Source organism: Coffea arabica, chromosome 7c (genome assembly GCF_036785885.1).
Source record: "Coffea arabica cultivar ET-39 chromosome 7c, Coffea Arabica ET-39 HiFi, whole genome shotgun sequence".
Taxonomy (NCBI): Eukaryota; Viridiplantae; Streptophyta; class Magnoliopsida; order Gentianales; family Rubiaceae; genus Coffea; species Coffea arabica.
This window is the reverse complement of record NC_092322.1, coordinates 39091620-39105325: the sequence shown is the minus strand read 5'-3', so window position 1 is coordinate 39105325 and position 13706 is coordinate 39091620. Positions and strand designations below refer to the sequence as shown.

The 13706-nt window shown below is 35.6% G+C and overlaps 1 protein-coding gene and 1 long non-coding RNA gene across 2 annotated transcripts; both read left to right on the top strand.

Annotated features, from left to right (window-relative positions):
- The first annotated feature begins 3874 nt into the window (after nucleotides 1–3874).
- Nucleotides 3875–6490, top strand: LOC113699914 (putative disease resistance RPP13-like protein 3). The gene has a single exon (XM_027220258.2). The coding sequence runs from the start codon at nucleotides 3875–3877 to the stop codon at nucleotides 6488–6490; it is 2616 nt and encodes an 871-aa protein (XP_027076059.1).
- A 1891-nt stretch (nucleotides 6491–8381) lies between these two features.
- On the top strand, nucleotides 8382–12741 carry LOC113697844 (uncharacterized). Its single transcript, XR_003450016.2, has 3 exons — nucleotides 8382–8722; nucleotides 11801–11856; nucleotides 12468–12741. It is a non-coding gene; the product is annotated as an uncharacterized lncRNA (long non-coding RNA).
- The last annotated feature ends 965 nt before the right edge of the window (nucleotides 12742–13706 follow it).

Genomic DNA, 13706 nt, shown 5'->3' with positions numbered 1-13706 from the left:
TGTATGAACAGTTGAAAACTTGAGCATTGAGCTGTATTTGTTAAGATGTTCCCAATATAGCGTTCTTCGAGACTGCACTTGCAGAGATGCATTCTATGGTTTCTCTTACTATTAGAATTAATTTGTTTATTGATTTTCATTTTAAATTTATCTTTAAAGGATTATGATGCTAAAATTTTAAATTTTTATTAATAAAAAATTCACAAAAATAATTAAGTTAATCATAATGAAGAACTTATTCAAGGAGACTTCCAAATTTTAGTCTTTAAGGAGACGGGATTTGTGAAGTGGTGACTTCTTATTAGAGATATACAATACAATTATTTAGGTAACAAAATAAAAATCGATTAAAGATGTTTATAAATTTATAATATATATTACACCAATCAATATTATAAATTTATTTTTCTTAATGTGTAAAACATAGAAGAATTGATGGGACAAGTATGAAAATGAAAACAAATAGATAGTTCAACTGAAAGAATCACAAAAAATAATAATAAGATAATAGGATAACATGCACAATGATAAATCATAAAAGCAAGGATAACAAAACCATTTCAAAAAAAAAAAAAAACAATTGTCCACTGCCCTTGCTAAGCTAAGAAAAAAAAAACAAGGTAAACAGGTAAAAGGCCCAATTTGCACGTGGTGGACCAAATAAAAAATCCTTGAAGTAATATTGCAAACCCATTCTGGGCCGAAGGATCCATAAGCCAAGGTCCTGATTTTTTTGGGCTTAATAAAGAAAGAGGTTTTTCATGTAAAAGGGTTTTTTAGCTCTTGACCAGAAAAGTGCTCGAGCGACTAGTTTTCTAGTTAAATTACGTGGGTTGAATTTGGTTTCAATACATTCAATTCAAGAGTTAGGTATGTCAATTTTTTAGGGTACAATTATTTGTTAAATGAATAGGATTTAAAACTTGAAGCCCATGTATATAAAGTTCTGTGGTTAAAGTATAACAAGTTATTAGTTGGGGTATTGTTTAAATAATTTTAAACAATAGGCGATCAAAATGCAAATCATTCAATATGTTTTTTGTTCTCTAAGAGATTGCCCCCTTATAACTTGATTTACACTTTGGTTCCAAAATTTCAAAGTGGAATTCTTTAATCACTTAAGAAAAATTCATCTCACTTTAGTCCCTCAAGTATAAAGTCTATCCGAATTAAGTATAAAATCTATTACACTTTAATGATCAAAATATAGAAGAAGTAAAGAAGAGTTTATGCTTTAGGTTAGGGACTAAAATAGGACAAGTTTTACTTAAAGTGGAATAGATTTTATACTTTAGATATTAAAATGTTCAGGAATCAAAACGAGAATTTAGGTATATTTTAGTTTATACTTTAGTTTAAGTATTGCACTTTCTTCAATATATTAGTATTGAAGATTTAGTCATGGACATGCACAAGAAATTGAATGGATTTCAAAGTATTAACGCCAAGAAAACTTTGAATTTCGACCAAATCCGAGCTAAGAGTTAGCTTTGCGCAACCTTGGATAATTTGACAATAAATTGGCTTAGAGAAATCAAAATTGAGTGTTATTAACAGCATTTGACACTAGAAAATATATGCTTCCTATCAATACTAGAAAATCGAAGTTGACTGAAGATCCAACTCTGTACAGCAGTATTGAGAATATCCTGAATGCCGACTTTTTGGGCCAACATAGGCGAACTTATGGTTCGAAATAACAACATTGTGTTCTACAGATTATTATTGTTATTATTATTTTCAGTCTAATTTCGAGCGGCTCCATTTTTATAGTTTTTCGACTTGTATAGCTATAGTTTATTCAGGCGCTGCTAATGCTGGAAATCATAAACAGGCAGCCCTGTTTATGAGTTTGTTACTCAATGAGATGGTTATATTCTGAATCGATTCTTAGTCTGCAAGAGGTATCTTACAAATTGATTTGATTGTTATAGGTGAAGATTAAAGAAAGTTGAAGTGACTCCTTTAATATCTATGGTTTTAACTTTGGCGAATGAACTATATGCTCGTGAGAGAGAGAGAGAGTTACTTGCAGGATTCTTTGATATACAAGATTGAAGATCCCTTTCTACCAACAATTCGTCCCATTTTTTCAGCTGGGACGGTGAGCACTGACAATGTCTCCTGCTCTGGTGCATTTCCCTCACTGAAGAAGTCTGGTAGAGGAAAACACATAATCCTGTCCATCAAATCCATGATTCACACAGCGCCTAACCTCTAGCAATTAAGCACATGAAACAAGTCTCTCAACGCAGCTAGAAAATGAACTACACGACAGAGAAATGAGATATACATACCCATTCCTATATCTGAATGTCCTAAATGTAGTCCAAAGTTCTACATATGCTTGTCCCTCAGGTATTACTGCAAAGAGGTCTCGGGCTATTTTGTCATGAATGCAGGAATTGGGTTCCACACAAGCTTCAATATTTTCTTTTACAGTGCCTTTAATTTGTGATGAGAGAGAGTCAAGCCTTAAGTCGACAGTATACAAACAGGCTCTGTCTCATATCTTGCAATCAACTAGGCAGCTCTATTACGTGGTTGTTCTGAGCTACCAGATATTACACTTTTCAATTTAACATAGTTAACAGGTACATTGAGATTTAATTATCTGGCAACCCTTATGTCAATGTACTGCAAAGGAATTCTATGAAATCTTTCAAGGCATTGTGATTAGTGACACTGCAATAGATTTCATCACCAATAATGTGGAGTGTTGATGAGGCCAGGCTTCCAGTCTGACCCACAAAAGGAAAAGCAGAGGTAAATGATGAAGCTTGACTTAAATGTTGAGGTAGGAATTCTTTGCTCATGTTCTTTTTTCCACTACAAAGATAGCTCGGTCATGTTCTGTTGAAGATTTTTATCTTCACAAACTATTAGGAGAAAGCTGAAAGTTTAACAGAAAGACAAAGAAACGAATTTTACATATGGTATTAAAGAAGCTGGCACTCCAGGTTAAGACAGAATTGAATTCTGGGCTGCTTTACGATTCTTAAAAGAGAAGGGTAAAAAATTTGGACTAAAGAAACTGTATAAGCCATTGCTGTTTGGACCTGGAAACATGGCATAAAGTTGATTGTAGCCTTTTGCGTACCAAATAATTTTTTATATGGCACGCTCCTAAAACAAGCAATCTGCCCTTCTTTTTTCTGTTTTTTGAGAATTTCCCACATCTCACAACTTGATTAATGTAAATCCATTTAAATCAAAACCTGCTTTCTTTTGCCTGGAGTTGTTGCTCTTGTTTAAGAAGCTGAAGGACAAAACTGGAAGGAAAAATGGGACCATGGAATCGCGGGTCTCTTCTAAGATCAGTTAAAACGAGAATGAACAATTGGCAAATATTCGATTCAGTAAGCAGGAGGGTGAGGTTGGAGACTTGGAATCATCCTTTGCGTACAATCTGAATGTAGATATCTTGTAAATTTATTGGCAAGTTTTATGAGTGACGCATTCTCTTTAGTGGCCCAGAATCTCAATGAAATCAGGAAATCAAGTTTAAGAAAGAAAAAGAAACTAACAATCAAGAAAATGGCAGAAGATTGAGATAGGAATCTTACACCATCTTTTTTTTTCCCCTCTATAAAGGTAACTTGGCTATGTTGTGTTGAAAATATGCTAAAGGTGACTTGTTATCGTGAAATCCCCTACCCAGTTAAAGAACATACGATTGGAATCATCTTTTACGTACAAACTGAATATATAGATTTCTTCTAAAGTCATTGATTCCTTACCTACCGACAAGATATACGGTCTTTGCATTAGCCACTTCTGCTTTATAAAACAGATGCAGATATTAATCTGGCTTTGCAACTGCACTTGAAATATAAGAGCTCTTTTATTGAGAAGCAAAGCCCTCTTAGATTCAATGGCTGACACTATTATCTCTCTTGTTGTTGAGAGAACTGGTGATCTGCTGATTCAAAAAATTGTTTTCCTGAAAGATGTTCGAGGCCAAGTTGAGAGACTTCAAAATTATCTGGTCCGGATGCGGTGTTTCCTGAAAGATGCTGATCAGAGGCAAGATGAAGATGCGAGGATCCGCAACTGGGTTTCTGAAATCAGAGCTGCGGCCTACGATGCGGAGGATATCATTGAGATCTTTGCCAGCAAAATTGAAAGTATAAAAGATAAGGGATTTGTGACTAGATTGGCATACTATCCCTGGCGGATGGTGAGCCTCAACAAGATCGGTAAAGAGATTGAGTCCTTACAGACAAGGCTCGATGACATAGCTGCTAGCCGCGAAAAGTTTGGTATCAAAAATCTTGGGGAGGGAACGAGTACACATGGAGAAGAGCTACAACGGCTCCGGCGGTCCTCTCCTCTCAGCGAGGACAAGGATATTGTGGGCTTCGAGAAGATAACAAAATCCCTGGTGGCAGAACTTTTGAAAGCGGACAGAAACCGCCGCGTGGTTTCAATCATTGGCATGGGAGGTGCTGGTAAGACAACTCTAGCCAAAAAAGTTTATAACCATGCTGATGTTAGGGAGAGATTCAACTGTCGTGCTTGGGTATGTGTCTCTTCAAGCTACGATTACAAAAAGATGCTGAGGGCAATCATAAAGCAACTGAATCCAATAACTAATGAGCTACTTGACATGTTGGAAAAGATGGAAGAGGAAGACTTGGAACGAAGGCTCTATCAAGATCTACAAGACAAATGTTATCTTGTGGTGCTTGACGATGTATGGGAGGAAGCAGCGTGGGATTGTCTTGCCAGGAGGGCCTTTCCTGATGTTGGCACGTCAAGTAGAGTGCTACTTACAAGTCGCAATCGGGATGTTGCCCAACACGCTGATGCTTATAGACACCCGTATGAGTTGAAAACTTTGGGGCAGGAAGACAGCTGGCATTTGTTCCTCAAAAAGGCCTTAGGCGACGGAGCTAATGCTGGGTGTCCTCCAGATTTGGAAGAAGTAGGCAGAGAGATCGCAAGGAGATGTGGCGGTCTACCACTGGCCATAACGGTTATAGGTGGCCTGCTACTAGGCAAGAATAAGTCGAAGACTGTATGGGAGGAAGTTCTCAACAACTTTAGCGCACACCTATCAAGGAGCCGGAGTGAAGCAGGGGCAATTCTGGAATTAAGTTATGCAGACCTTCCTGCCAATCTGAAATTTTGCTTTTTGTATTTGGGTTTGTTTCCCGAAGACTCCGTGATTTCTGTGCGCAAGTTGATCCATATGTGGGTTGCAGAGGGAATAATGCAGAAAAGAGATGCAGTAAATTTGGAGGAAGCTGCAGCATATGATGATGTGGAACGACTTTGTAGCAGAAATATGGTCCAAGTGGCGGAAATGACTGTTGATGAGAGGATTAAAAGCTGTAGAGTCCATGATTTGCTGCGAGACCTTGCAATCAGGAAGGCAGAGGATGAAAATTTTTTTCAGATCCATGACACTAGAGATGATCAAATATCAGCCAAATCCAGGTACCTTGCTGTTCATAGTCTCCCTCTGGATAAAAATTATTTAGGGTCTTCGCCCCCTCCTCTCCGGTCTCTACTTTTTTTCAATGTCCGGGAGGTTAGTCTTGGCTTCAGAAGTTTCAGAAAGCTTAGGATACTAGACCTTGAGGACGTTAAGATGGGTTATAATTTGCCAAAAGAAATTGATAAAGTCAGGCTCTTAAGGTACCTCGGTTTAAGAGACACATACATTGGAAAGCTCCCCCATTCCGTCGGTTGCTTGCGATACCTACAAACTCTTGACATGCGGAGAAGGTATGCAAATTGGAAAGTGAAAGTTCCAAATTTCATTTGGAAGCTTGAAAGTTTACGGCATCTATATGCGAAGGGTATGGAATGTGATGTGCCTCTTAAGATTGAAGGATTGAGAAATCTCCAGACTCTGTCAGGCATACGCTTTGATGACATTATGCACAATGACATGACAACTCTGACAAGTCTTCAGAAACTGGGGGTTTGGGTGGATGAATGGTCAGAGATAGACGAACTCTGCATGCATTTATCTGAGGTTGGAAGCCTAAAGAAGTTACATCTTTTTGCGGATGCAATTAGGCTACAGCCAATTCTAGCTGGACTTTCTAATCTCCATCGTGTAACAGAGCTTAAGCTATCTGGGAGGGGTTTGTTTATGCTGCCTCCTGATTTCCCTCCAAATCTCTCTCGCTTGTCTTTGAGTTCCACATGGCTCGAGGATGACCCAATGCCAGCACTAGAGAAGTTGGGACAGCTGTCGTTCCTCAAAATAAAGGATGATGCATTCAGGGGACCATGGCATATGGTCATTTCTAGGCATGGCTTTCACCAACTGAAATTCCTTGAGCTCAGCCGCCTACGTGATTTGCATGAAATAAAGGTGGAGAAAGGTGCATTGCCACAGCTCCAGTGCCTGAGAATCAGGGACTGCCCCAATTTAGAAAAGTTGCCGGAAGAGTTGAAGCACATCATGTCAATACAAGTAGTAATTAAACCAAAAAAAAAATTTCAAGTCTTCAACAGGCCTCAAAAATCCTAATAGTTTGGGATTTGGAAATGTCTATTCCATAAAAATATCTCGAGGTATTTGGTTGATTCTAATTTTTCCCATGCTGCCCAAACTGAAAAGGAGAATAAGGAAATAAAAGCCCCTATTTGTGTACCTGGAAGAAAAAAAAAATGAAGTTGCCAAACAAATCAAAGAATTCATCCCATATGAAGTGTTGGCCCATCTGAAATTGAGGATTGGTTGCTTCTTAACTACTACTCACTATACATATAAGATGTTAAAAAAAACAAATTAAATTGGTCAATTTTGAGTTTGTAATTGGATACCTTGCTAAACTTGGTCTTGAATCATGATTAGAAAAAAAAAAAAACTTATTTGCTTGCATCACAAATACAATTTTTATCACACTATTTTATTTTTCTAATTATTTTTTTTATCTTATATAAATCACATCATAAAAAATATTATAGTAATTATTTCAAATAATCTCCTGTACAAATACAAACGTGTGTACTCCTACCTTTATACTCTCATTTATTTATTCTCTCTACTAAGCGCCCCTGCTTCACCTTACCATTGCTTAAATTTCAGGGCAGAGATTAATAAAATTAGTTCCAGTTTTTATCAAAATATATAAATACAAGGAATCTTCCTGATTCAACATCCTTAGTTTGTCATTATTATAATCTTTATTTCGCCATATAATTCAGACCAACTGACAAGCTTTTTAAGTACTCCATTTTTTTTTTTTAAAGTTTGGGTAACTAACATTTACAACCACTGGGCCAATGGCTCAGTGGCCACCAGGGAGGGGCTTAAGTCACTCGATGAGGGTTCAAATCTCACCTGCAGCGAAAAAAATCTAAGGGTTGTGCCATAACACTCTCTTGGTCTAGTTGGATCTGTATACCCACTAGCCCCCTACCACAGCCTCTTTAGGCTCTAACCAAAAAAAAAAAAAAAAAAAAACTAACATTTACACCTATATCTTATAGGATTTGTGTCTCTATCAATTTACATTCTTGATAGCAAACTCTTGGGATTTGGAAATTTTTAAACTCTTGATTGATCATATATAATTTTTCCCATTCTGTCCGAACAGAAAAAGGGAATAAGGTAACAAAAGCCTCTGTTCAGGTACTAAAAGAGAAGAAAAGAACGAATTTAACAAATAAATCAATGATTGCTTCCTATATTATGTGAGAACTCGAGAAAATCATGTATGTGCTTTGCATTTATTTTATTTTATTTACCTTGAGATTAGAAATATTACATATAATGAATAAGTGGTTAAATTAAATGCCTAATTGATTTCTTATAAAAATTGAGAATTTAAAAATATCCTGATTTAATTAAGAATAACGGTGTAAAGGGAAGAGAGTGTGAGAGCTTGAAAATTTTATTCCTTATTTAAAATTTAATACATGTTCCATTTTCTTTTATTTATTACAATACATGTTTAAGGGGGGAAGTATGTGAAAGCCTAGAAAATTTTTGTGTAAACCATGCATGTATTATTTCCATTTTTGCCATTAGAATTATTATAATACCAATTCATAGATTAATTAAACGTTTAATTTTAAAACTTATAAAACAAACTGTACGAACCAAATAAAAACATGGTGTATATCGTAATTGGTATGAATTAAACATATTTTAGTGCTAAGCTACTTTTTTAGTTAATTTCTTAAAAATTTAATGTGTGAGAATTTATGAGATTAAGGAGATACAAAAGAAAATCAAGAATTTATAAATATTTTGGGGTGGTGTATATATATATAACAAAAGTTAGGGGTTCATGCTTGAGCCCAAGAAGTTTCAGGCCTTGGAGTGCAATTAAACTATAATTAAATGACCTAACTACCCTTCTTCCTAGCAAAACCTACCATGCGGCCAGCTAGTATCAGATTTAGAGATAAGAGTGAGTGGAGAAGCTTTGGAATTGTCGTCCACCGAGAGTGCGGAAGCTGTGAGTGATCACCGAGAGAAAGAAAATATTTCTGGTTTCTCCTGTCCAGCTTGCAACCGAGAAAGAGAGAAACGGAGTGTGAAGCTTTCTTACTTTTCCAACCTCAAAACCGTGAAAAAAAAAAAGGTGTGAGTGAGGGAGAGAAAACTTGTTAGATTCATTACTTATTAGATTCAATCGAGTGAGAATGAAGTAAATAGAAGGAAAAGAGGATCGGTGCTGTTTGAAGGAGCCGAAGGGAAAAAGCTAGTGCAGTCTGCAAATTCCAGATTCTAAGGAAAAAAAAAAAAGAGGTAAAACTCTGTAATAAACTCTTACTCAACTAATATGTACGATACTTAAGCTGCATGTTAAAATTTAGTAAGGAAAATGAGTTCTTAACCAAGGAAATTTCTGCATAGAAGATGAATAAATTATTGCACAGAAAATTGAAGGAACCGAGAGCTGTTTGCTTGAGTTGTAGCCTGTTATCAGTATTAAATGGAAAATATTGTAAGAAATGCATGCAATATGTGTACCTTAGGTTCTTATAAGAGGTTTAGCTGTAGAACTTGTGAAAGGTTGGAACTTTAAGCTGAAACTATTGAAAGAAACCGCTGGAATTTTTTTTAGCTTCATCCGAGTAGGGGAAATGAAGAAGTTCCAGCTGTCCTTATGAATTTTGGTCCTGAAATTTTATATTAAGCTGTAATATATTGTATAATACATTGGTCTTAACATGCATGCAAGATTTAAGTCTAAAATGAGGAGGTTACTGGGGAATTTTCTTGTCTTAAAGGCTGATTGCTGCTAGAACTCATTCGACATGGTCGAGAGAGGAAGTAGAGTTTGGTTCAGCTTTTCTCTTCAAATTCTTGGCAGTAAATTTCATATTGCTGCTTAAAAACTCTGTAGTTTGATAATTACTCTCTGCATGTTAAGATGGGGGTGAGGAAAATGAAGAAATTGAGGGAACCAGTCTTGTACTTAACTGCCGAACTGCTGGAAGTTGCATTTAGCTGAGGATAGAATTAATTGTTACTTTTGTTGGGATTATTTGCTCAAATTACATGTTATTTGTTTTAGTTTACATAGGACAGAGTCTATACTGAGTGTTGAGTGTTTTAACCCAGTAAAATATGGAACTTTGCTGAAAACCTTGAGGTAATGTTGCTGGAAATCTGTTTGTCGGCTGAGAGAGGGAGGAGATGAAGCTCTTATGATATTTCGAAAAAATTCCATGATGATTGGTTGTAATCTTGTATAAAACATTTTATAACATCTTGACCCTATCATTCACGTCCATTTTAGTGAATTTGAGACCTGAAAAGCAGATGAAATCTGAGAGAACTTAAACAACAAAGTTGATTGGAAATTGATTTGGCCGAGAGAGAAGAAATGAAAAGTTTTTCCAGTTCTACTCTTTAAGTGGGATTGAAAATGATTTAATCTTAGTCTAACTATTTCACAAGACTTTAAATTCGGTGTATTTGTATATATTCATCATTCTTAGTTAATAAACTTAACAAATCTTGAAGAGAAATGTGAGAAAGTATATTAGTTTAAACATTATACAAGTTTATAAACTTGGAATGAATGTATATTTCTTTGGTTTTTGTTGAAATTTGATGCTTAAATCATGTTAAAATTGCTGGTATGAATGTCATACTTAAATGTATGGATGGTTTGAATAAAATTCTTATGGTTCTAAAAGAGAAAAAGGAGTTTTTCACAAGTGAGAAATGAGTTTCCAGATTTTCGGATCCCACTGACCAGTCTCACTAAAATGCTTATATCTTGGTGTAGGAAAATCCGATTGAGGTGTCGTCAGTGGCATTTGAAACTAGAATCATGGCCCTTTGTTTTGTAGAAATTTCATATTTTTCCTCCATGTGTACTACTGTCCGTGACTCCTCAAAGTAGGCTGTCCTGCTCGAATGTCCTGTTTCTTCAGGAAACTGAATTTTTGACTTGGATCGAATATTTGGCCTATTTGTGATTTGAATCTCTGAAAAGTGTCTTCTGGGATGTGATAGTACTAAAAATCTATTTTACAACAGTATAACTTTCATAATTGTTTGATTTGTGGAACTCGAGTTGCGAATTTTTAAACTTTACTGCTACTATTCATCTGCATAGGTTCCTGAAGCATAGAAACGGGTTTCTTGACTTTAAAACCTCAAATGGCTTACTTCCAACCTCTCACCTTGATTTTTCCACTTCCTTGACATCAAATATATCCCTATTGAATTTCTCTCGCTAATGTATCTCTCATTTCTTCAAAGTTTTACTCTTTTAACAAGTTACCTTAATTAAAGCGGTCAAGACTTGTACTTAGCTTTTAGCCACCATTTCTGAATTTCAAGTGAAGCTTACATGCTAAAATTGTCTTGTGTGTGAATGACATTGAGCCTAGTGAAAGGCTATTGTGGTAATCTGAGTTTAGATGTGTATCTAGCTATCTAAAATCTGAATTTCTAGAATTATTTAAGAGTTAAGTTAGCCGTGACTTTCCTCTTTATTTCGAGTTGAATTGTGGTTGGAAGTGATTGTTTGTTGTCAAGAGCTAATGATTGATGAAACTCTTGGCCATTTGAGTAATTTTTTACAAGGGTTAAATTCTTGGTGGAATGGTTTAAGTGGTTTGGCCATAATGCACTTGGAAGGTCCATGATTTGTGATTTGGAACTGTTTTAATACTTTGGAATTCCTTTGGTTGATGTTGATTAGAATTGAATCTGCTGAGACCCAGGGCTAATGATTGATGAAGTCCTAGTGAGATTGATATTTGAATTATGATTTTTTTTATATTGGCAACTGGAATGTAATGTGCAAATGAAGTGGGAATCGTAGAGTCCGTTTTGGTCCTTTGAATTCGAGCACCTTGATAACCAAGCTTTGTTGAAATATTTTGTCTTAATATCAAGTTATAGAAATTGAGTATAGTACGATAAAGCTAAAATTCAAGTGTCGGGACTTTTAAAACCTTGCCAACTAGTTGAATCTTTTCTTTGTTTAAACTAGTTTTATTACTTTTAGGAAGTAGTTGCATTAACTTCCAAATTTTAAGTTTTTCATAAAATTATCCTTAGCTAGTTGTTTTGGAGGAAATTTGTTAAAAACACTAGATTTGAATAATTTCAAATAAAAGACATAGAAAACTTGTTTGGCAAGAAAACTCGTTTGAGTTAATTTAGTTCTAGTTTGCCCTCTAGAAAGAAAATACTTTTAAAGAAACCCTACGAAATACTTTATTCCTTTACTAGCCTTAATTCTAAGAGATTTATTGATTCGCTTCGAGAAATTAAATTAGTTCTATACAAGATAATCTTTTATATATAAAGCAAGAGTTGTTTAGTAAAACTTATAGTTTTTAAAACATGGATTTCTAGGGTTTAGCGAGGACGTGGACTTCGATTTCCAGCTTGACTTTTGAGCTTCACTCTTGGTGAGTGTCCCTGCTTGTTCTATGCTTACTTGATTAAAGCGCTTTCTTGACTTGATATGTGATATTTGGAAAAATGGATTTCTGATCCATCGAAGTGAGCAGTGTGTACTTTATCACACTAGCCATTCGAGTGGTGACTTGTGTGAAATATTTTCGTGAATACCTCAAGTGTTGTGACGTCGTTGGGTGAATCCCTCGACTAGTTTATCAGTGTTGTGACGTCGTTGGGTGAATCCCTCGACTAGTTCATCAGTGTTGTGACGTCGTTGGGTGAATCCCTCGACTAGTTTATAAAGGGGTATACTCGAGTATCACCACCTTCGTGCTTGGTGTGCGGGTCCGGGACAGGGGTATGATTGAAGGGTAGGGTTAAGGAGAAAAATAAAAAGATCTACATGGACTGTACGTAGTGAGAGTTGACGGAGGGTCAACTACGGTAACTTCTGATCAAGCGCGGAGAATGGCTCCTGAGAGCCCTGTATCCTACCTTGTGCTGTTATACGCTTTCCTATTTGTTGAATTTAATACTCGTTACTTGCCTTGTGTGATTGCATGTTTTGGGGCACCACTGAGCGTTAGCTCACCCCACGTTTATTTGTTTTCCTTGACAGGTCGTGACGATTAAGAAATCTGAGCTACTTATATTTTCTTATGAATGTATTTGAACCTCGTGATTTCCGCTTTGTGGGTTGTAATGTGTCTTAGTCTCAAATAATGTACTTTTTATTTTGGATTGCCACTTGAAGTTGGAAAAGTGTAAACCCTAATTCCGATATCTGGTTTGTATGTATATATTTGCATGGTATGAATTTACATGTATTTAGGATTGTATGACTTTACTCCTTGTAAATACGCGTGAGGTGTTTGAAAGCTGTCGTTTGGTTATCTTCAAATGCTGTTATCTCTGAAGTTAATGTGATTTTGGTTAGCAGCCTATTTGGAGGAAAACGATGTTGTAATAGTTTAGATTGTGATTCGGAAGGATTAGGCTAGATTTCTTGCGTGAGTCCTGGCGAGAGTTGGGCAGGCGACCCCGCCAACCCTCTGGTTTGCCTTAGGGATAAGTGGGGCCGTCACATATTAGGCTCTAACCAAAAAAAAAAAAAAAAAAAACTAACATTTACACCTATATCTTATAGGATTGGTGTCTCTATCAATTTACATTCTTGATAGCAAACTCTTGGGATTTGGAAATTTTTAAACTCTTGATTGATCATATATAATTTTTCCCATTCTGTCCGAACAGAAAAAGGGAATAAGGTAACAAAAGCCTCTGTTCAGGTACTAAAAGAGAAGAAAAGAACGAATTTAACAAATAAATCAATGATTGCTTCCTATATCTACTCACTATACAGAAGAAGTAAAAGAAAGAAAACAAATTTAAACATGCGAAAAGCAAATAACAAGCTGTTCAACGAAGTTATTTGGGATAATAAATGTTCAAGGGTAAAAAATTAGTGAAGGGAAGATTTCTGAATACGGGCACAAGTGCAGTCTATTTATTATGAAAGGCATTTGTAATTTTTTTACAAATTGATCAATTTTGAGTTTGTAAATGGATACCTTACTAAACTTGGTCTTGAGCCATGATTTGACCAAAAAAATTATTTACTTGCATCACAAATACAATTTCTATCACATCTTTTCATTTTCTTAATCATCTTTTTATCTTACATATATCATATCATAAAAAGTACTATACTAATTATTTCAAATAATCTCCTGTACAAATCTGTGTACTTTTACCTTTATACTCTCATTTATTTATTCTCTCTACTGAGCGGCCCTGCTTCACCTTATATTGTACCATTGTTTAAATTTCAGTGCAGTGATTAATTAAATTAGATCCA